This window comes from Merops nubicus, unplaced genomic scaffold (assembly GCF_000691845.1).
Source record: "Merops nubicus isolate BGI_N331 unplaced genomic scaffold, ASM69184v1 scaffold6932, whole genome shotgun sequence".
NCBI lineage: Eukaryota > Metazoa > Chordata > Aves > Coraciiformes > Meropidae > Merops > Merops nubicus.
In genome coordinates, this window is record NW_008595518.1 from 1,795 (window position 1) to 25,255 (window position 23,461).

General features: G+C 41.4%; 1 protein-coding gene across 1 annotated transcript; it reads right to left on the reverse strand.

The window, feature by feature from the left end:
* Positions 1–3,419: 3,419 nt before the first annotated feature.
* On the reverse strand, positions 3,420–19,926 carry LOC103768903 (fatty acyl-CoA reductase 1-like). Its single transcript, XM_008936065.1, has 7 exons — positions 19,825–19,926; positions 19,654–19,772; positions 16,887–16,954; positions 11,025–11,196; positions 6,498–6,627; positions 5,222–5,349; positions 3,420–3,689 (listed from the first exon to the last, which is right to left on the reverse strand). Exons 1-7 carry the CDS (start codon positions 19,924–19,926, stop codon positions 3,527–3,529), a joined length of 882 nt encoding a protein of 293 aa, XP_008934313.1. The 3' UTR covers positions 3,420–3,526.
* Between the last annotated feature and the right edge of the window lie 3,535 nt (positions 19,927–23,461).

The following is a 23,461-nucleotide window of genomic DNA, read 5'->3' on the forward strand; positions in this document are numbered from 1 at the left end:
AGGAATGCTCCTCCTGCTCCCCTCTCCTCCCCGTGGCACTGACCATGCTACTGTTGTAGGAAAAAAACAAACCAAGCTTGAGTCCTGCTTCAGCCTTATAGGTATTAAAAGCTCTGGCCTTCAGCCATGAGTAATATCCACTCCAGAGTTGTTCCTGTGGATTTGTGCATGGTCACCACACGACCTCCAATTTAATAACAAGCGCATTTGGCTTTTCTTATGTCAAAAGCTTGTGAGTACATGTGAAGAGCAAGAGAGAGGACAGGGAAGAAAAGAAGTGGCTGTCACTCAGTGTTTTCTTTAAGGTATTTTGCCCAAGGCTTGGGCTTCCTCAGAGCACACACAGATACACTGAGGAGCACACAGTAAAACATCAAAGATAGGTCACTGCTTGAGGTGAGACCAAGTGTCTATGCCAGGTCCAGCTCTATGACGAGTCACAGCTGGTACCCAAAGGCCACTGCCACATGTCAGTCTCTGCATTGAGGTCTTCCTGAAATCCTTCTGTCATTCAGACAACTACCTGAAAACATCTCAAGCCACAAGAAAATGGATGAAAGATTCAAGTTTCACCACCTGTTATACTTGTGTTAAGAAAAGCTAACAGCTTGATCACTGCCAGGTCAGGCCAGAGCTCTGGAGCCAGCTGCTGGCAATGTTGTGTGGGCCATGAAAGGTCTCAAGAAGAACACAAGCCACCTGCAACAACTGTGTTCCTGCAATATTCCAAGCAACCCTGGCTGCTTTTTCAGGGCTGGGTAATAGCTTTGCTGTGGCTGTGATCTTCAGAAAAATGCTGAAGACCTTTAAAACATGATACCACCATTGTTCTGAGTGAGACCTGACGTGTCTTTATGCACGTGCAGAAAGCCAGACTAGATATGCTCAGGTGAGCAAAGATACATCTTGGACTTGTTGGGACAACACAGTTTGTGCAAATAACTGAATGCCTACAGGTGTATGTGAGGGATGAGTAGCATGACTATCACTGGGGAAGGGAAGGCAAGACACTTTACTCATAGTAGAGCTGACCAGTGTGGACCAGACACTGTAGGTGCAGCAGGTCTGCAGGAATTGACTTTTCTGTGAGACTCAAGTGTCCCTGTCATGTGCCCAGTGTAAGACTTAAGATCCCTTCAGCTGTTGCTTCGCTTTGTATGTAGAGCAGGTGCTTAAAAAAGACGTTTAGGATACGAGTTAAAATTCTTTCCTGATTTTTTTTTTAATGGAAGTTTGTGTCAAAATAAGTTTCAGGTTTATTTTGGTTTTGTTCTTTAGCCTTTCAGATGAGAAGACTTGAAGCTGACTGATGACCTGATCTGAGGGAATGCACTCTTTCTAGAGGAATCCTTATAGCAACCTGCCTCCCCCTGCCAAGGTAGCCACAGTCTCTACACAGCCAAGTTAGCAAAGTATAACGCAGCTGACCCCCAGTGTCTGGTCCCCAGCACCCCAACCCATAGCTCCAAGTTTCCTGGGCAGTGCCACCTCCCTAATTTTTGATGCACAGCATGCACTGCCAGCTTTCTGAAGCTGGAAAACACATAGCTAACAACCAGCAGGGTTTCACTTTGAAAGTATGTTTTCAAGGCAAGAGCTTAAAATATTTGTTTTTCTAAACTGAGTGCTTGACCTAATTAAGCACAGATCAGAATTAATGTGTGACAAACACAGGGGCCTTTGCTAGGGAATGCCAGAGCACTGCCATTCTGGACGCTGTGTTTCTAGGCAGGTTCTGCTGCAGGCATCCTTCAGCAATTGCTTGAAACTAGACCTCGAGGGCATACAGGGGAAGATTAATTCCTTGCGCCTTTAGAAAGACTTTTAAACTAGCCTGAAGGTGTGAGATGTAAATGGACTGTCACTGTAACTTGCTCTTGCCTTGCTGCAACAGCAAGTACAATTTCTGAAGAAGGCCAGCTTTGTAAATACTCTGCTGTTCTCAGCTCTCAAAAGAGTAACTGTGTCAATTTTTTTTTGTGATGTAGCACTACTTTTTCAGACAACTAGCACGACACGAGACTAGAGCAATTGGATGCTGCAGTTTCAAAAACTAGCTGCTTTAAAGTCTGATAATACCCAAGTGCTTATTTACTGTTATCTGAATAAAAAATATTCCAGTATTAGAATTTGACTTGGAAAAATCTGATAGCCTGATAAATTTGTTGCTGTTTCACTAAGGCCATTGTTGCACCAGACACTTTGAAGAAGGCTCTCTCTTTCTCTCACTCTCTCTCCCTCCCTCACCCCCCAAGGAATTCATCCTTAACTAGGTGAAACAAGTGTCTCCAAGAGCCATGAGCATTAGGAAGATCCTTGGGTTCCTTTCTGAACTACAATGTAGGAGAAAATGCATTCTCTTCACAGTGCATGATTGTTTTAACACAGAAGTCAATGAAACCTTTCTTATTCTCAACAAAAGTAAGTTTCAGCCTTTTTAATTCCTAGTGGCAGAAGTGGCAGCAGAACTGGCCTGATAGGATTTCCTACATACACATCTTTATACTTTTTGCTGGTGGAAGTGATCAACTGCAAAATGAATTAGCTGTAATGAAAGCAAGAGGGACAGTATTAGGCTGTTTTTGAGCTACAGGGAGGTAAGTTTTCTGCAGACAAATCGAAGGGGGGAAAAAGACCTATTCCTTAAAAATAATGAGTTTCTGAATTCTTTTCCAGTCTTTCAAGATGTCTTCTCTTCGCTCTCAGAGTAAGTACAGCATATTTTAAGCCAAAAAAAAAAAATAATTCCAAGAAAATGTGATAAATGCAAGAACAGGGCTTTTTAATAGACTGCAACCTTAACCACAGAGGGGAAAAAATATGTCTCCATAAGAAAGCAGCTTGTGAGTGAGTAGTTAACACAGATACATGAATTCTATGTGTGACTTCAGTTATGGCTTGGAAGTATCAGTCCTCAGTAGCAATATCAGACAAGATCTGAAAGCTGTTCACTGTGTTCACTGACAGTGTAACTGATCTTTTTTCCTCCCTAAGTTTTGAAAAAAATGAAAATGTGAAATCATGTTGTTTTTTTTTTTTTTTTCCAATAAGGTAGTGTTTCACAGAAGAGAATGAAGGAATAGCCTCTTTAGGAAGACCTCTTACAGGTTAATTTCCTTGGCTGGGTCTTCTCTGATGGCATCCTTTTCTTCTAATGTCGTATGCTTTAAATTTGCCTCTTTTTGAGGAAGAAAATGGGGTTAAAATAGCCTAGGTAGTACATGGGAAGACAATGACTTTGGTTACTTTTGCACATCAGACTCTATAGAGGAATGGTTCCAGCTTGACTTGTTCTAAAGCTTCAGTTATGGCTTTAAAACTTGGCCCGGTCCTACAGAGGAAAGACCACCACGTATTAAAGCATTAGTTAAAATTAAAAAGGTGAACACATAACAGTGCACAATAAATGCAGGCTGCTGTTTGGAGGGAGTGGATTTTTCTGCTACTTTCAGACCCCGATGCCCACAGTTGCTGATTAGAGGAGATGGAGGTCCTTCTGGAAGAGGCTGGTTGCTGATGGATAGCTTCAGTGCCTGAGGGTGCTGGATGCCCTGAAGTAAGAAAGGAACTTGTAGCAGAGGCTCACCACAAAGTACCAGATGTTTCGAGCCATCTGTGACCTTGCAATGAAGATGCGCCAGATGATCACCAGGAGGGTGGTGTTGAACGCGTAGCGGATGTTCCTCAGCCTGAGGAAGAGGAAGAGGTATCATGTGGAGGAATTAAAAACGACAACAACACAACTTTAACCAGCTTGCTTCATTTGCTGCAGGGAATTTGGTAAGAAAACCTGTTTATGGGTGGCCCGTGGGCTTCTTGCCACTTCTGTTTTATGTAGACACCGTGCCTAAGATGTCCCTACTGTCTTGCCAAGGATGGCATTGAAGTAAGGGCATAGTGAACAGTTACAGGGATAGGTGGGATACCTGCATTGTACATCCCTCTTGTTGTATTCTCTCATTTCAAACCAGAAGTCACACTGAGAGTTTTTTCTTTATGATGGCCTAGGGCCAATACTTTGTGCTTTGATTTGGTCAATTGGCTGTTTTCTACTTTGCAGGATTGGTGGCAGGCTAGAACACCTTTGCATGAGTAAGGTTCTCCTGTTTGTGTGAGTCCTTGCCTTTCATCTTGGGAAATGACTCAGGGATTGGAAATGGTCCTCACTTCTGCAGCACTGGGGTTTTGGGGGGTGTGGTGTGTGTGGTTTACAACATTTAAATGGGAATATTAAGTCTTTAAGATGCTTTAAGTAAAAGTTTCTGCAGTTCTCCAATTCTCACTTTCACAATGTCTGTGGAAGGGAAGAAAACTTTGTTGCTAATGTCCCCAAGACTGATTTAATTTTTCTAAGAGTATTTTTTTGTTTGTTTTTTTTTTGGTAAACTTTATCACTGCATTATACCACACTGCCTGTTTGGGCTATGAGGCAGTTATTGGTCTCTTACAGAGGTTCTTATAAATCCTTCAAAGATGGCCCATGAACAAAGAACTTGTTTAGAATTCCTTGCTATGGTAACAGGCTGTTTTATGCTTCTGGCATTTACAGTGCACAAGAATGGTTTTCTTAAAGGAAACAACCAGGCTCTTACTCCAAGAGAGCTGCTCCTTCTTTTGCCTGCACTTCTCAGTAAAAGAGCTGAGGACAGGAAGAGCACAATCTTGAATTGAATAGAAGGACAATCTGGAATTGCCCATTCAGACTCTCTTAAACTGCCACCAGGGATTGAAAGCATAAACTCTCCACTGATTTTGGAGAATTTTTTGCCCATTCCCCCTAAGCAATTAGAAACTTCAACTTGAAAATGGAGTTTAAAATCACACAAATGCTTCAAGTTTTTATGCAATGTCTCTGAATTGCTAAGGACTTCTAGGAGCTGCACGAAGTCTAAATCTGACCCTTATTTTTGTCTTGTAATTCTGAATATCCAAGATCTCCTGCATTCCTGTATTCCTCTTATGCACTTTAACTTTGTTACTTGGTGGTTGGTTAGGAAGGCATAGCATCGAGCCCCAATTGTTAGTGTCATCAAAAGTCCTCTTTTTCTTACAGGAAGGAAAAATGAAAGTGTGACCCCCCCCTCTGCTGTAAGAAATAAGCTATGCTGTGTTTATCTCCCTATCGATCAAGAATAATAATTGCAATGGAACTAGAATAATTTTCTCAAAAGCCATTGAAGGTAGCCAGGAGCTCTGGTCCTTGTCACTGGGTACGACTTACTTTCGTAAGTGTTGCTTTGCTGCTGGAATGCCAGCCATGTCCTCATTTAGCAAGTACTTCTTAGCACCTAGGCAGTAGCTTTCAATGTATTCTGACCAGTGCAGCTGACGGACATCAAAGTTGTATAACTGGGATTTAAAGACAAAGAGCAGAAGTTAAAATGCTAGAATTCAAAACAATTTCCCTTTTAAGCATCGATTCTTCATGGACTTCTGCTTGAAGTTCTTTATATCCACAAAATTTCCAAGAAGACATTGGCATTAACAGATTACATTTCACTGTTGTTGATCAATGTCTTACCCAGCTGTGAATTTGGGCAAAGCAAGCAGAAATTTCATGCTAGCTGGCAGAAAATAAAGGTAAGCTTGTCTTTCAGGTGGCAATTTTTGCAGAAATACATGTATTATACATACACACACAAAACTGAGAAAGAAAAATTGCATTCCACTTGGGTAAATGGATTCATATGAAAATCTCCATATGGTTTTTAATGTGTTAAGAGATGAACTGGCTATTGAGTCAACAGGTGCCTCTGCTTCAGTATTACGCTGCTGTGCTGCATTCTCTCTCAGCAGCTAGACCAAAAGAAGTCCAAGATATGGGTTACTCTGGCGTTTGGCATCAAAAAATCTCATTAGCTACTGTACAGATCCTGGTGTGTCTGTCACATACATGGAGAGATCAGCTAGATAGCTGCCCATACACTACCTAGCTTGAGTACTGCTTACAGTGCAGCAGTGACAACTGCTCCTGTGGGATGCAGTGCATCTCACAAAGCTCTTATAAGCAGCCTGGTGAGACTAAAACACTGTCAAGCTTGCACTGAAGTCCTTGAAGCTCCTCTTTTTATTTTTTTTTCATCTTCTTTGTAACTAACTCCTAAAACTTAGGTTCCCTCTACATCTGCTGCAGTCACAGCAGTTCCACTGCTCTTAGAAGTTAGATTAATTAAAACCAATGTGAATGAAAATGTCAAAATCTTTCAAGTAATTTTTATCTTGATCACCCACCAGAGCTGCCACATTAACTGGAAAGACTTCAGTGATTGGCCTGTCTCAGAAGAATGAGCAACACACCTCGGGAGAAAACATTCTCCTGTAATAAGTGGAAGGTTCCTGATAAGATATTTAATACCACACAGAGGAAACACATTATTTCAGGCTGAAGCCAATTCCAGCCATCTGGATGTCATTCAAAAGCTCAACAATACCCCAAAAATAATTGCTGCAGATGAACCGAATTGGAGATTAGCAATCCATGTTCAGGACATAATTACCTTTTTGTCCTCTGTGTTAAGGTGACTCATGAGCATATTCATATTATCTGAAGACCAGTCCCAGGACTGGGTGGAGAAGTACTGCAGGAGCATCATGGACTTGTGCAGTCGATTGACAATCTTCATCATTCTGAAACAGAGGAGTGTCAGAGGTGGATGGGCAGTCTGACCTGCAAAAGCTCTTGGTTTGCTCTGTAGGTGTTTTCACCCATCCAGATGAATAGGGATTACAGTTCCTATGAGCACTTCACTGTCCTCACCAGGCTGAGAACTTGCTTAGCAAGTCTAACTGCTCCACCTAAACTCCTGAGCCTATAGCTACCCAGCTTTTATTGTTGGCTTGAACATGGGTGCAAATATGCATTTCCCAGGGCATGACTGATGCCTAACTCATTGGCCTGAGCTAAACAGGGGTTGGATGCCACACCTACATCATGTACTGCATGTGTGGTGAAGAGCCCATCTGAACTAGTATGATGTCTGCACAGCAGATTGCAAAACTACCAAGGTGTATTTCTTGCCTCTAGAGGTGGATACTTCTGTCTACCACACAAATTCTCTACTGTTCTCAAGCCTGAGTTGACTCACAAAGCACGGCTCTGATTTTTGGAGATAGCTCCAGTACAGAGGTGACTGCACCTGCAGCATGGACCAGCTCTGAAGTCAATTGCTCAACTTCAATTTTCAGATAGAATCATAGAATGGTTTGGGTTGGAAGGGACTTTAAAGATCATCTAGTTCCAACCCTGCTACCATGGGCAGATACCTTTTCATGTCAGTTTTTCAGAGGTCAGTTTTTCAGCCACCAATAGCCCCAAATCCTTCTCTGCAGGGCTGCTCTCAACCCCCTCATCACCCAGCCTGTATCCATGTTTGGGACTGCCTCGACCCATTACACTTGGCCTCGCTGAACTTCATGAGTTTGGCATGGGCCCACCTCTATAGCCTGTCGAGATGCCCCCCTCTGGATTGCATCCCTTCCCTCTACAGTATCAACCACACCACTCAGCTTGGTGGCATGATTTTGATGTCTTTTGGCTTCTTTGATCTTCCTCTCTCTCTCTCAAAAAAAAAAGTATTTGTTTTACTTAAAGGCCATTTCTCTCCTTGTATAATACAGTAGCAGTTTGGAGTGGTTTTTGTGTCCTTGCTTATACAGGAAGGGTCTGATAGCATGCAGTCCTCATGGATGACCTTGAAAATCATCCAAGTCCACAGGCTGTTTTTTTTGGGGAGGGGATGTAGAACTGTTTGAACATCTTCCTGGAGTGTAAGTGTCCTGGTAAAGGTGAAATTTGCTTCAAGGGCTCTACAAATATAGTTTCAGGTCTCATTATCTTGGCTTTTTTTTGTATTACTAATTTTTTATATAAAAGGGGGTGACAGTAATGCTGTCCCTACCTTGCAGGGTTATTTGACAGTTCTCCCAGTGGTCACAAGTACAAAAGACCTGTGGGAGGCAGTTGTTTTAAAGTGTGATGTACAGAGCTCTGCCAATTTTGAGAGAACACCACGTTCTCTCAGTCTGGATAAGGGCAAGAAAAAGCATTAAAAGGCTGATTTCTGTAGAATACAGAGTTGTTTTCATGAGAAATTTTTAGCTGCCCAGAGGGTAACACAGCCACTGTGACAAATAAAAGGCAGCAGTCTGGGGAAGAATGGTGCCAGGCTGGCCTCTCCCCATGCAGATGTGACTGCCACAACCATCAGCACTCAGCACAGCAGAAAAAGACACAATGAGTACATCAGTTCAGAGGAGAACTGTGCATTGGAAGAGCACTAAACCCTTGCACAGGCACTCCTACTCAGCATTATAGTGGCTTTCATTTTTTGAAGCAAAGCACACCATCTGATTAAAGGAACCTTCATTCTCAATAGTTATGTGCATATTGATTGAATGCAGTTCATCTAAATGACTTAAAATTTGCTTCAGATTAATCTTCCCAATTATGCCTGTGTAGGCAAGTACTATGGGGCAAAGCTTAGGGAATATTTTAATACCTTTCAGTAACTTTGGAAACAAAGTTTATGGCTAGATAGCAGAGATATGAAGTTGCCCCTTGAACTGGCTCTAATAAGCCAGCAATATTTTTAAAGTGCTTAGGGCTAATGGAGTCTGTCAGACAAAAAATGATAAAAGAATCAACTGTGCTCTCCTACTTATGGTTTGAAAACAGTCTACCCCCTTTGGCCTCCTGTCACTGTGAGCACAGTAAGCTCTGACTGTAGATATCCCCAAAATGCTGTACCTGAGTGGCTAAAAGAGAGGGTCAAAAAGAAAAATTAAGCATCCAAAGAGCTAAATCTGAAACCTGTGTTTCACATTAACTGGCTGAGCTCAAACACTGTGACCACATTCAAAGTATTGCCTCATTTAGATGAAGGAATGGTCTGCTGGAAAACATCAGCTGTGTAGAAACATGCTCTTCTGCAGCCTCTGAGAGACTATGGCAAACATTGTTTATAGAAAAACTCATTTTCCACTGTGGAGGAGCTGAGAGGAATAAAGCAAGTATGAGCTGTCACTGATAGCCTTATTAGGTACACCGCAGAAATACATCTTGTCTTCTAGAAAACTGTTTACAGCAATGATTTCTTTATTTGCTCCCAGACTGAGCCTTGCATGATCAGATTCTCAGGTGCGACAGAGAGCCCCAGGAGACTACTGATGATAGAAACCACATTATTTTCTAAGTCATGGATGGATGTGCAGCAATAACAGTAAGCCATTTAGGGCAGTTTTGCTAGACATCTGGCAATTTATGTGAAATGAGCTAACATTTAAAGTAAGCTCCTCAGGAGAGGCAGTATATAAAATTCTAAAACTGAAGGAGATGACTCTTGTAACTACCCTTGGGCAGGTGGAGTGCTATGTGTGATAATACTGGAGGAACTACAACCAAGCTGTAGTTCTACAACCCCAAACTGCCCTGTAGGTCAAATTAGTGAGGGTCATAGGCTAGCGTTAAATAAACAGTAGACTTGCAAAACCATAATGAGCTCCTAGATAATCTTATGATGAGTTGAGCATAGATACAGTAGGGAACCAAGTCTTGGTCCTGGCAAAGAACTTTCTTCTTTCTGCTTGCAAATCTGGCATAGAGTCATGGAGAAAATTTAGGAAATGTCCATGAAGACAGCTTGCACTTGAATAAATGGGAATGACAAGTGGGAAGAAAATTAAGGCTGGGTGCTCTGTGAGAAGGAGAGGGAAAAACTACAGGGAAACATTACAGCAGGTTCAGTGACATATTCAACTTTTTTTTTTTTTGTATTTCATGTGGTTTACTGCCCTTAGACCATAAAGGTCTGATATTTAAGCATCTGTGAAAAAAAAGAATGACCTGCGACCACGTTACAGTAATACCTGGATGAGCTTAGGTAGCATGTCAAAAGAAAAGCTGAATTATATTAGAAAAAAACCCAAAAAACAAAACCCAACTTGAACTCACAAGTTCATTGCTGAGCCATGTCTGCTCAGGTTGCAAATCTTGAAATTCAGAGGATATCTTTCTCAGCATGAGTTCATGCTCAGCTCTATTTGAAATTTAAGTACAGTACTGTGACTACTTATGCCAATCAACTTTATGAAAAGAACTGTCAGTTGTAATGGCAATGCCAAGAGCTTACTGCTGCTTATTTCAACCAAATTTAGAGACTCCAGCCTATTCTTGCTCATCTCTGGTTTATGTCTTATTTCTAGGGCAATTTTTATCTCCTGGATAACTGGAAGGTTTTTTTATGGACTGATTTCTCTCTGTTGCAGAATGTAGGAGAGAAATCAGAGCAATACATCAGCCGTGGATTTACCTGCAAACAGCTGAAGCCAGATTTCTAACTGGCAGAGGAGCACAGAGTGCCTGACATCAGCACAGTGCCTGCATACCCCTCCTGTGTTGCACAATAAATTCTTCTCTGTGGTGACAGGGAATAGAGGAGGATGTTGGCTGCCTTATGCTACTGCTACCAGGATTCCTTCCATCAGACACGTGCATCACATGCTCCTCCTAGCCATGGCACTGCCAAGGCTCAAATAGCAATTGTAATGGTAAAATGTCCTTGTAAATGCAATTCAGAATTTATTCATACTCAAGAACAACTACTTCCTACATTTCAGGGTGCTGGGCCAGTGCTGGCAACTCCTAATTATGCATCCGATTTATGGGGAAAAAAAATATGAGCTGGAATGTTGTAAACCTTGTCAGGCTCAAGTCCCTGTAAAAGCTCATGACAGATAGAGGCAATCACATCAGAAAGCTGTAACAGTGGAAATCTTGCTCTGCAGAAGACAGTATAATTCCTGGTCCTCCTCTTCTGTCCTGGGAACCTCTGAAGTGGGTAGAGCTGAGTTTAAAAAATGTGCTGTCCCCCAGGTCCTGGAAAGGGTGGGAACCCTAAACTATGCTTAGCTGTGGCCATGAAGTTCCTTTTCTTTTTGAGCAATCTCAGAGGCAACCTCAGAACTTGAGGTGTGCTCTCCATAGTAGTGGTAGGCGTGCAGGAGGCTGAAGATACACGGTTTCTTACCTGGGCTTTCTCCCAGTGAGCCTCATGTACAGGTCGTAGAGTATGGCTGGTGCCTTGTGACTGACAGTGACCCAGTACTGGTTGATCAGGTAGTTAGATGTCAGGTGAGCGTTGGGTGTTCGGAAGGCCTGCTCCAGTGGGTTCCTTTTGAACGTGGACATGACGTACTGCTCTGTAAGGGAACAGGCACTGGGCTGCAAATCAAGCACTTACAGTTCAGTGGAGCTGGGAACACCCACACCAACATGCTGCAGGTAAAGCCCAAGTTACACTGCTTAACATGTTCTGTGAACTGTGTAACCAGGGACTGGATAAGATCATCTCATGGTCCCTCCTGGCATTACAGTTGATAACTCTGTCTGTGGCCTGTTTGAGACACTGTCTGGCTCAAGACTTCACAGTGGCAGACAAAACCTTCCTCATCAAAACACCAAAAGGTAATCCAGGAAAAGCAGGCAGCTGTAGCCCGAGACACTTCAAACCAAGGAACTGCAGCTCTCCTTTTACCCACAGCAGATGTATAAGAAATTGATGTGATATCTTCAGATCACTGAAAACCAACTTTGATCTGCTAACACAAAATCATAACACAAAAATCATAACCCATTGTGTTCATTAACACATTGTGTTAGTGATCGTAACACAAAAGTGACATTTCTAATTTTCAGTCAAATTTTCAAAAGGGCTGATGTCAATATCTGAGTCAGGCACCTAGGGTGCTGCTTCTAGAAAGTCTTCATGCTATCCTTTCAGACCCACAACACCAAATAGCCCAGACCATTTTCAGAGGAACTCTGGATGTACTAAAGCCAACTTGTCTTGCATTTGTAACTTGAAAACTAGAGATGGGGTGGTGGGCTTTCATTCCTCTTGTGTGTTAAGGCACAAAATATGTTTGGTCTGATTCTGGGCTCACAGAAGTGGCATCTAGATGTGCATATCTGGGGCATTTGCATGTTGCAGAGGCTTAACAGAACTGCAGGAGTTGAATACAAGACTGATAAACAGATGGTGCTCCTATGCCTGAGCTCCAGCGAGCTCAACAAAGAGGAATATGTGGGCTTTTTTAATTCTTTAAAAATGAATTTGAGAGTTATGACATCAATCTGTGCTCATATTAGAGTTTATTCTCTAAGCTTATGTTACAAATAGAAAATAAGATGAGAATTCGCAAGTCACAAGAAACATCCAGATCATCCTCAGATAAGCAGATTTCAGTCATAATATTCAGGCAGTACTCTGGTGTATCTGTGGTTGGCTTATTACTGCACTTCAAGTAGTGATTTTGTTTTTTTTGATGTATTCTTTCTAAGCAACAACAACTAGAGGAGACTTGTGAGCCACTTAGCTGCTAAGTTTAGACACTAAAGACTTCTAAAACAGTACAATTTAGTTTTAGTGCAAGTTCACTGGTCATTTTTGTGTCCTGTATGCTGCAAGTTTAATGCCTGATGACCAGTTCTCCTGAGCTAGCATCTGAATAGCTAGAAGTGATGGCCATCCCCTCTGTTTCACACAGCCACACTGCAATGATGTGGTTATCTCGTGGTCACCTTGTGGGCTGTGGTATGGAAATCTTGCCCTTTGCAACATGTTCTCTCAACTGGCAAGGCTTGAGAGAACCTCCTGTTTAAACTTTGTGCCTGGTAGGGACAGCTTGTGGGGGCGTTTTTACTCAAGATTTGCAAAGGTCTTTACTGCTGGCAGGGAAGTCACCACAAGTAGTTTGGTGTGTGCTGCTGGGAAGGAAGCCACTGTCCTGGCCTAGCTCTTGGTGGATTTTGTGTCCATCTAAGCAGCACGTGAGAAGTGTCTTTCCTCTGTGTTAGCAGCACAGTAATCTACTGCAATTATACTTGGACAAAGTCATAGCTGGATAAATGTAAAGATGTGCTCCCAGTCTGGAGAGAGCTGTATATTTGTGCCCATTCAAGTAGCTCATGGATCAGGGGAGCAATCCCATGAACTCTGCTGCTCTTTCCTTAGGGAACTTTCTCCAAAAGGCACTTTAAATTCCAGTTTGTTTACAAGCTCTCATCTGCTTATGAATACTAAAGTCCATTTAGTTTCATTTGGTCACTTCATTTCACTTCATTTCCTAATGGAAACCTACCACTTTAACTGAGAACAGCTGGTATTTTAGGATGGAGATCATTTTCATATTGTCTGCAGCATGTATTTATAGCTCTGTTTCTTCAGATCTGTTGTTAATATACTGCAGATGTAGGTCTCAGCTGTAAACTGGCTGAGAAGATTTCCCTTTTTTCTTTGCATTTTTGGCATCTCTGGCCAGGATAGCAAGAATCAACTCATCAGTAAGTGGAAAATGCAGCCCTTGTCACTTCAGGTCATCGGCCATACACCAATTTCACACAAATCAGCAACACCCTTATCATCTTGGTTACTTAAGGCTTGTAGCTGCAGGGAAGAAGCTACAGTATTATGCCTTGATATTACTCAGCTGAGAAGCACTTATGTCAAAAGCAGATGAGATATCAGCTGAAAACTCAAGAAAAATTCTGAAAGTCAGGAATGAAAGTGGTTTTGTTCTGCAATGCACATAAAAAGGCATCAAGACTGACTTGAAAGACTTACTGTAAGGAAGCTGGGAAAACACCAGTGTTGTGTAACTTGGACCAGTTAATGCTACGGGTGTTTTCTTGATGAACCTACCCTATCCTGGCTTGCACTGACTCAGCACAATTGCTGTCTCCTAATTTTTGGAAAGCATTCAACTTTGCAAGCGTAGCAAGTCTCTTATGCTCCAACAGTTTGTTTTGGAGAGAGAGAGAGAGAGAAAGTATCAGACAAAAACCCACAAGACCTGTAGGAGCTACTGAAAGGACCTCGTGGGTGGGTGGTCTTTCCCCTCTGACCACAGCACAAAAATGCAGCAGCAAATTCTCCAGTGGATTTAGCAGGGGGAGGATCAGACACCAGTCTTGCCTAGTTAGATTCTCAAGGATGAATTGAAATGAAGTCTTCTCAGGCTGAACACTATTTTAAGGCCTGCTTTAAGGTTTTTAATCACAAGTTGCAAGATGTACTTCACAAAGTCAGACTAGGAAGACTTATGTTGCAGCAAAGCAGAATATGCTTCTTCAGATTAATACTCAGTTGTCTGACAACATTTGTAACAGCAGGGAAAATAACAAGAAAGCAAGAAAAAATCCCAAGGCATAGCATTATTTGGAAAAGAAATACGTCAGTTAAGGTTCCTATTAATGCTAGGGGTTTGTTTGTATAAGATCTGTAGAATAAACTGGTTTGAAGTGGGTGTTTAACCATAAGGTTTTAAGTAGACAAGGATCTTTCACAAAATTATCTTTAGATCTCTTTCTCCTCCCTCCCTCCAAGCTCATCACCTTTCACTCAAAATTTTCCCATCTCAATCACTTCTGTTCCCTACCTAGGGCATCTTCAATCCACACCAGTCTCAATGGCTCTGATCTTTCTCCCCTTTCCTTGTTTCCCACTGAAAAATCCCTACTCTTGTTATGTTTGCCTGTCATTCCTACAGCTGGTCCTGGTGTAAGTCTCCCTAATCAGGTAACCCAGGTCCTCCCCTCTGCAAACCCCATGTTTGATTTGTACTTAAATGCTTAGTCCCACACCAGATGACTCCCATTCCCCACCCTTGTTTCTCAGCAGCTTCCAGTTTTGCTTTCACAACACTGCACTTTGTTGACCTGTTACAGAGCCTGTGACAGTCTGGCCTCCCCAGACTCCTTGAACATTGTCCTTTCTCTTGCTGATCCTGTGTCTCCTGTATGTTTTTTCACTGGGGAAAAAGAAAAAAGCTGAAAAAGCTGAAAAATGACTGGATGTAGAGACCTGGCTTCAACTACTTCAACCTGAAAGGTTGGCAGCACTAAACACAACTGGAAACAGGCTTTTGAAAAGAGAGTGTGGTAACCCAAGTAGCAGATTCTGCCCCACTGAGAAGGAAGGAACTGATGAGTGAAGTTGGGCCCTTCTATGCAAGGGCTGGATTACTCAATGGTAGCTCTTACTTAAGAGGGATCATGGCTCTGAAAGGCCTGTTGGAAGTTCATGCCATGAGACTGGCTGCCTAGAAGCCAAATAATAGTGAGTAGACTGAGAAAGTAATGTGAGTAGGTTGAGAAAGTCTGTCATGTACATAAAGAAGATTTTAGAATTGTGGGTATTTACCAAAAAGAAATTGGTAGGAGACTAAATTGAGAATTCAGACTGAATAGCCACAGTTGTAACTTCCTAATACAAAAAACCTTTCCTGAACTCATCTTTTAAACCATGCAACATCTTTAAGGGCAAAAATTTGCTCTTTGATACTCCATCTTAAATCCTGTTTATGAATTTATACCTAATACCATCCCCCACCTGCTGGCAACCTGCTGAGCTCTGGAAAACTGTGGATGCAATATGTGGTAGAAAATACTCCATAGTGTCACCCAGAGAAAGAATGTGGTCTTCAGTCCCATCACACAGCTGAGCTGCTCATGCAGTCTTCTGCTGCACTCAGATGATATCACTGATAAATCCACAGTTACGAGCAAAGTAACAGAGTAAGATCAGTTGCAATTTGTTAATACATTGCTGTCTTCATCCCTAAAACTACATGGAATATGAGTTAAGAAAGGCAAGTGTCAGGTCGTAGGTGGCTGTTGCCTGAAGTAGCAGCCTGTAAGGAGCTTTGAATTCACTCCTGTGAAAAGCCCTCAGAAGATTTGACTTTACACATTGTGATGACTGGCTACATTTTCCAACCATCAGCTAATGAAGCCTCACCTCTTGTTACTACTGTGACAAACCACAATGTTAGATCTCTCATAAAAATAATAAATCAGGAACTGTAATTTCCTTACCCCTCAGCCAACTGCCAAAACCTCTTCCCTTCTAGATCACTTCATCAAATCTCATGGTATGACATTAGTAGGATTTTCAGACAAGTCTTCCTCTGAAAATGCAATTTCAGTCTGATTCTTTGATGACTTACAGTTTGCCAATTAAGTAATGCAAAGGCAAAGGGAAAGCAAAGGCTGAGAGGTGAAGCACCACACTAGTGGTCTGCCAGCATCCTGTATTTAAAGTACAAATATATGAAAGAAAGCAGATCAGGCCCTGTACATCTGTCCATGAATGTACTGAATGTACGTAGTGTATCTGCTGCTTGGCTTCAGTGTGAGTGTTCCACTCTAGAGGTGTCAGGATTTGTCTCCCTTTCTTTCACCACTGCCTCAGGAGAACATCCCCTTGAAGAAAAGTCAGCCACAAAAATAATTCTATTTCTTCCACTGACAAAATTTACGATCAAAAGCAGAACTGTTGTTGAAGCACATCTCTCACTTCAAGGTTTGCCTTCTCATAGTCTATGACAGTTATCTCCGTTTAGAATTTTCTTCACAGAAAGAGGAAGAAAAGCTACTCTACTTCCTTAATATGCTAGTTTTCATTCACTATCAAAGTTCTCCAAGTAATTTCAAAGCACAAAACTTTCTCCAAATCTAGAAGAGGTTGTCAAGCAGAAAAGGAAGCTCTCCTGTTAATGACTACACAGAGGATCTTCTCATAGAATTAAGGGGCTGGTTCTCTATTCCTTTTTCCAGCATTTCAATACCTCAATGCAGTAAAGCACATATTTTGCAAGTTTGTTATGTGATTACGCCCACAATGAAAACTGAATAGATGTTCTCCTGAGCTGAATGCACCACGTCAGGAGCTTTTGCTCACAGGACCCTCACCGACTGCAGCTGGGCCTCCCATGCTCAGCTTGAATGGCAGATGCTGAATGCCACCTAAATATAGGCAACCACCTTCTCAAAGCCTGGGCAAGGCATGCTATTGATGTTTGACAGGTTCTAGGTTTAAATTAGAACTTACCCATTTCTCCCCAGAAGAAAGGGTTGATTCCCCCTGTTGTGCAGTTGAACACCAACATGTTTTTTGGCCTGGAAAAGAGAAAGAAGTATTATTTTAAGCTGTGAAGACAAGCACCCAAGGCTTTATTAACAGAGCATGAAAGCTAACAGCTCAAGAAAGTGAAACATCAGGTCATAAAGAAATGCAGAAGGAGGCATTTTTCATAAATATGAAAATACAGTATAAAATAGGAAGTTTAGGTAAGATTCAGTCAGATTCTAGAAAGAAAATAAGTTAATAAAGACAGGATTTAAGAAAAATCATCCATACTTATAAAAAATTATAAAACCAACAAGGAAAGTGTGCATACTGACAAATATCTGATTTTTTTTTCACTAGTTTCTCTTAGTATACTGTAAATAATTGGCCTAAGCCAACCTTGGAGACACACTGTGCATTTTACAATCATTTCCTTAATGGATATGATTTGTGCTACTCATAAACTCCATTTATTAGGGTGGTGATTATGAATCAATTCATTTCAGCAGAATTCTCATTTTAATAACAACGTTTGGTTGGTATTTGGCATGGAACTAGACCTAGATCATACAGCTTTCTGCCTTCCTTCAACATAAGGCAATGATTAGTAAAACAGCTTTTTCGATCTAAGCCTGCTTTGCCAAGGGTGCAAGTGATGCCATCAATGCAGCTTTTTCTTACTCTACATTATCAGCTGGATCTATCTGCCAAAATACTAGAAGAAGTGAGATCTGGCCTTGACCAGGGGAGAGCAGCTTGGCTCCAGGATACAGCATCTCAGTGCTTCTAGGGTGCTTGTGGTGCTCTGAGTCTTTTGCCACTGGAAGAGGCTGCTGGTGAGGAACCTCTCTTTTAAAAACTCCTGTGACTGAAGAGACCAGGAGATTGAACCCCTAAACCTGGGATAGGAGACGTCATGCAGTAATACTTGAAAACTGTGGTTGGATAAATGCACAGTTTTAATGATGCTTTTTAAAATAATGTTTGGAAATGATGGCATTTGACTGGGTATTATCATTATTATTAATCCCTAGAAGACTTCTAGGGATGGTTAGGGCTAACAGAAATGTCAAGCTCTGAATCCATGATCTCCTGTAACTTTGAACTACTGAGTAGAATTCTGCTAGAGTGTTAAAAATGCAGCAGCAGTGTTTAAGGAGGGAAACTCAACATGGCAACTCCCTGAGGACTAAAGCCTTAAAATGAGCCCACATAGAAAACTCACCTAGTGCTGAGCCCCACACACAGTTTGGTGGAAAGTGCACTGAAGTGAAAGCACAGACTTCCATTAAACACCAACAGAGAGGATTTCTCCATTTTCCCAGCTTCCCATGAATAGTCTTCCTGTTGATTTTTTTCCATTCTCCACCCTCCAGCTGAGTTGCTGACCTTGGTAGAGTGTAGAGCTTTGTAGGGCTTCCACACTATGTACTGATGATTGCAGTTCTCTCCTAAGCTTTAGAATCTAATTTCTAATGTCACCTGCCCTGAGGCATACTGAGTTTCTAATTAGATGATTTGGGAAAAAAAAAATTTAAACCATACATGCTATTCTTCAAGACACAACCTAAACCTGAAACTCTCTCAGAGGAATTAAATTTACAGAAGGCTCAGGCTCTTGATTTTTGTGTACAGATTGCCAACCTTGGCGTTGTGCCCAGCTAGACAAAGCTTTAAACTGAGTTCTGCAATTGCTCCTTTAGTGTAATAATTATTTGTGTAGGAACCAGACTAAAAGTATGTAACTTTTGCCAATGAAAAGTTAAAAACCTGGCACTGCTCCTACCATGATCAGAGCCAGAAAGTCTACCTGTGTGCTGATACATTGCTCATCAGCATGTGTTTGTCTCCTTTTCCAGCTTTATGGACAGGCTGTACCCTTCTTCATCTGAAGGCTCTCAGGAGTGTGTGTGTAAAGCTGTATTTATTTTTTCCCAGACCCTACTGCTTTGCCTGTTGCCAATGGAGAGGGATGAAACTATGACAAAATAAAACTGAAAAGCTAGTGAGCTGCCATTTAGGACCCTTTTAGGATCCCTGTATTTAGGTTACTGTTCATAGCTCTTCTCTACCCTCAGCTCAGAGCTTACTCTGTCTTTCAAAGTAAAAACTTTCTTTTATTTGCCTAGTATTGATTTCCCAGAGTTGCATAAACCTTCAGAATAATTAATGTGGTTTATTCTGTAGCACTTCCTACCTAGTGGTTAAAAGGCCAGAGGTTCTCAGGAAAAGTTCTGAAAGTATTAATGTCACTTATACATACACTTCTCAGCAATGCAAAGAAAGGTTTTTTTTAGATAATCTGCCCTGTCATAATATATGTTAAAATATAATATATTTATATTGTGTCGTGTTTTCCAAAGAAAACACACAGAGCATTTTTACTAGAAAATTCTAGAAGCCAGTTGAAAAGTGATTTAATGCAACTGTGGCCCAAAAATGGCTTCTGTGAAGCTGCAGAAAAGCTCTTGGTCTTCAGGAAAGTGACTTCTGAGAGAGACTTATCAGCTAAGCTTATGTTGTACTGAGAAACAGGTCTCATGTGCAGCATTGCAGATTTCCTAACTCTGAAGCCTGCTTTTATGGTTTCTGCTGCACTCTTAGTCCTTGCCAACTCAGGGAGGAAAACATGAACCAGAAAATGAATCAAGAAGGCACTTGCACAAGTTTTCATTTAGCTTCTGGTTCCTTTAAAGTCCTGGTGTGGGCAGTGAGTGCCTGGGTCTGGCAAGCAGGAGTGCCTTCCCACCTGTGCACAGCAGTGTACCACCCAGCTGCAAGGGTGAGGTTGATGGCGACGTCTACTGGAATCATATCTGCCACGGCTTCGTTGTTGGCGATGACGGTCCGCAGGATCCCTTTGCCCGCCTGTGGGACAAAGGAACACAGTCACTGACCTAACGCCGTGGTCAGACCTCACCTCTCTCGTACTGAGGACATGGTAGCACTGCTCAAGCTTGGCGCCTGCTGCAGAAGATGATTTGGTTTCTGTGAAAGCAAAGGTGGACCTCGTAGATCCCATTGTTCTGCGCTTCCAGAGGAAGGCTGAAACATGATGATGGCTGTGCTGTGCCTAACAAGAAAAGCTGTGACTCAGCCCAGTATCAAAGAAATACCTTAGGAAAGAAAGAGGTTTGAATTTACTGAAGTAAAAGTGATACCTGAGTAGCTATATTGTCTTAAATGACACAGGCAGACAGAGGTCTGAGTGTCCCTCAAAGTCATTTTGGAAATGGCACCAATAGGCTTTTTGAAAAGTTCACTCCCTTCCCTTTGGATGTATTCATGAGTGTCCATCAAAGACAGTCGTCATTTTGGAAATGGCACCAATAGGCTTTTTGAAAAGTTCACTCCCTTCCCTTTGGATGTATTCACACCCTCCTCTTTTCCACATCCGTGTCTGTTATGCACAAAGATACAGTCAAAACATGACTCCTGTCTTGAAGAACTTGCCACCCAACAAAACTCAGGAAATGAATGAGTGAAAATGAAAAGTATTGACAAGCAAAGAGCAGAGGTAGGCAAGAACAAAAGGTTTTCATTTTGCTTTAGGTGCAAGTGCATATATCAGGGCATCAGACTCTCCCAAATATATATATCTAACCCAAACGCTTATCCCTGATGAGGAGTTAGTCTTTGGAGGTTCCCCAGGAGAGACATGGCAACAGATGGCAACAACATGGCAGGCTCAATTAGAGAGGACAACTCAGCAATATAGAAATGTGAGGGTGAAATGGCTTGAAGGAACTTCACCTAGTGTGTCAGGTATGAGGGCTAAACAGAGCAAATAACAAAAGTAACCCAAATAGCAGAGTCAAGGTTGCAATCAAGTTATTTAGCATATGAAAAATAAAATGCAAGGAATTTGAATTTGACGTAGAAGCTGAGAAGCTGGTGAAGAAGCTGGGAGGATAAAAGCTTGAGTAAGCAAGGAAGGAAAAAAAGCTCTTATAATTTAGATCTGTGCAAAACCAGAGGGAAGGACTGAATGAAGGGGCAAAGGAACACGCTCTACAGAGCCATGATTATTTAAAAGTTAGGGCAAAGCAAATGTTATGGCTTTTGGGTTTTTTTTTTCCCCCTCCAACCTGAGACTGATCCAATAGCTCTCCAGCTGTGAAGGATAAAGTTTTACTACAGCCAACTAGACAGGAAGTGCCTAGTTCTGAAAAAAACCTTGCCTGAAGGCTTGGAAAAATAAAGATGTGATGAAAAAATCATTTAAGACTTGATATTAACCTCTAAAGCCCATGTCGTTGTCTGCTGGTCATTGCTGGATTTTAAGGGACACCACATCCCCTGTTTGGGAGGGATTTATCTGGTTTTTTTTTTTGTTGCTCTGTCTGTCTCCCTCTCCTTTCCCCTTGTATAGATGGTTTTGTCAGATTCACAGCTTCCAACTAAAGCAGTACCATTTATGACTGACTTAATTTTCATGAGGTAAGACTCTTGAGCAGTCACATCTCATCCTTGGTGCAGATGGCAGAGGGATCATAGACAGACTCAAGCAGAGGCAGCTGTGTAAGCTTCCCCACATGACTCCATCCTCCTCAAACCCGTGGCATGTGGTTAACCTCTGCTGCCCTAAGCTGAACCACAGTTATGCTTAGACATTAAAACTTCCAACACCACTATTATTTGTTGTTGTTGTTCCTACTACTGTTTTTTTTTTTAAAGGGGAAAATGGCAAAAAGAACTAAAGCAGCAAATCAAGCTCAGTGATGAATTTTCCACTACCTTGAACACATGTCCACTAGAAACCACTCTGTGATCACACTTTCACGTGTATACTAAAGACCTTTTTGAGGTCTTCAAAACTAGGAGATTTGATGGATGTGCTGCAAACACGCCTGTATTTAGAACAGTATGTAATGGATTAATTAGATACTTTATATATTGTGTATTTAATACACAAGACTTTAGGCTGAAGTGGTTTAGGTTACTTTCTACATTGGAAATGGTTTGGTTCCTCTTTACCAGGTATGGCTTGGTTTCTATTTAGAGTTGCTGACTTTTTTCTCTCTACTGAAAGAGAAGGTACTGTAGCTGAAGCCTCCACAATAATTTTGCAGTCTGAGGTTGATGTATCTGGACAGCCTCCCAGCTGAAATGCTTTGGGGCCAGTCACTGTCCAGAACATGAATTAATCTGTGGTTCTGTTCTACAGCTTCCCTGCCTTGCAGGGAAGGAGGTCTTTACATGTAATTTGGAACAGTGAGACAAAATGCCTCAATTACAGTCCAGCAGAAATATAATTAATTTCATTTTGTTTTTCAAGCCACAAAGCTTCTTCCCACAGCAGCTGGAGCAACTGTAGGCGAAAGAAACATAATTAGACTATCAAGAACAACTTCAACTCCCATATTTCATGAATATTTAAAAGAAATATATCTATTCGTGGAATGAAATTATCAGACTCAAATATTGTAGTGGTGAAGGAAAAAAACACCAAAACAACTTGGCAAAGTTTGGAGTTCAGATTTGCCCAGATGATCCTGAAGATCATTTGAACCAAATCTGAATCTGGGTGTTATTGTCCCTATAGGAAGAGCTTGGGTTAGAAGTGGCAAATAAAGTTTTTTGTATGGAGGGTCTTTACAAAAAAACCAACACAAGCACAAAAACACTTCCCTTTTGCTTTTTCCATCCTTAATTAAGGTTAATAAAGTTACTTGAATAATAATTACACTTGAAATACAGTTGGCCAAGGCAACTGGTTGTAGTCACATGACTTCAAGGTGATCAAACTAACCTGTAACTCACTCAAGGGTTAATTTTCAAAATATCAAACAGGATTTAGCAATTCACTGTATCCAAGCACATTAGTTGAAAACATGTATTTATTCTTCCCCCTTCAGAAGACCAAAAGTCTTTTGGGCTCCCTGATACTGAACATCTTTCACTTGCAGAAAACTAGTACCAGTTCAGCTAAGTTCAATACCAACTGATCATTGTATAAGACAAACACTGTCTGTCAGCACTGGCGATCCCCCTTCACTACCCAACATCACAGAAGCTCTAGTCCTGACTAGAGACTTTCTGCTTGTTTGTGTTTTCTTGGCTATCTTGATATATTTACAGATCAAATCATTGTATTTCATCACTGAAGAGCTCAGTGCACATGATACAAATTTGTGTCTTTATTTCCTATACTGAAGAACCTCAGAGCTTCAATCCTGAACCAAAAAATACCATCTCTATTTCAAAACTATTTCAGTACGACTCAAAGTTTATATATAAAGGGAAAAGAAATTCTTTAGTATGGTGAGCATAGAATCTCCATATCTTTCCATAGAGTTAAATTGGAGATACAGATACAGGCTGGTATCTGCATGTAAAAACTGGCCTGAGTGAAACCACCATCAGGTTTGCTGTTACAATTCAGTAAGGCTAGAAATTTTTTGCTTTGAAGAACAGAAAATATTTACTGGTATGAGTGGCAAAGGATAAATCTATAAAATATATGCAAACTTTAGTAATTACTAAAGTTCCTAAAGTGAACACTATTAACGACTGATAAATGGGCAAAATTTTCAAATACTTAACCATTAGGTTTT

Excerpts from the sequence above, each read along its gene's own strand:
- LOC103768903 (XM_008936065.1), bottom strand. The coding sequence starts at position 19,926 with ATGGGATCTACGAGGTCCACCTTTGCTTTCACAGAAACCAAATCATCT. Across the intron at positions 19,773-19,824 it reads ATGTCCTCAGTACGAGAGAG|GCGGGCAAAGGGATCCTGCG; the intron begins GTGAGGTCTGAC and ends TTTGTCCCACAG. Across the intron at positions 11,197-16,886 it reads TTTCTTCTGGGGAGAAATGG|AGCAGTACGTCATGTCCACG; the intron begins GTAAGTTCTAAT and ends GTTCCCTTACAG.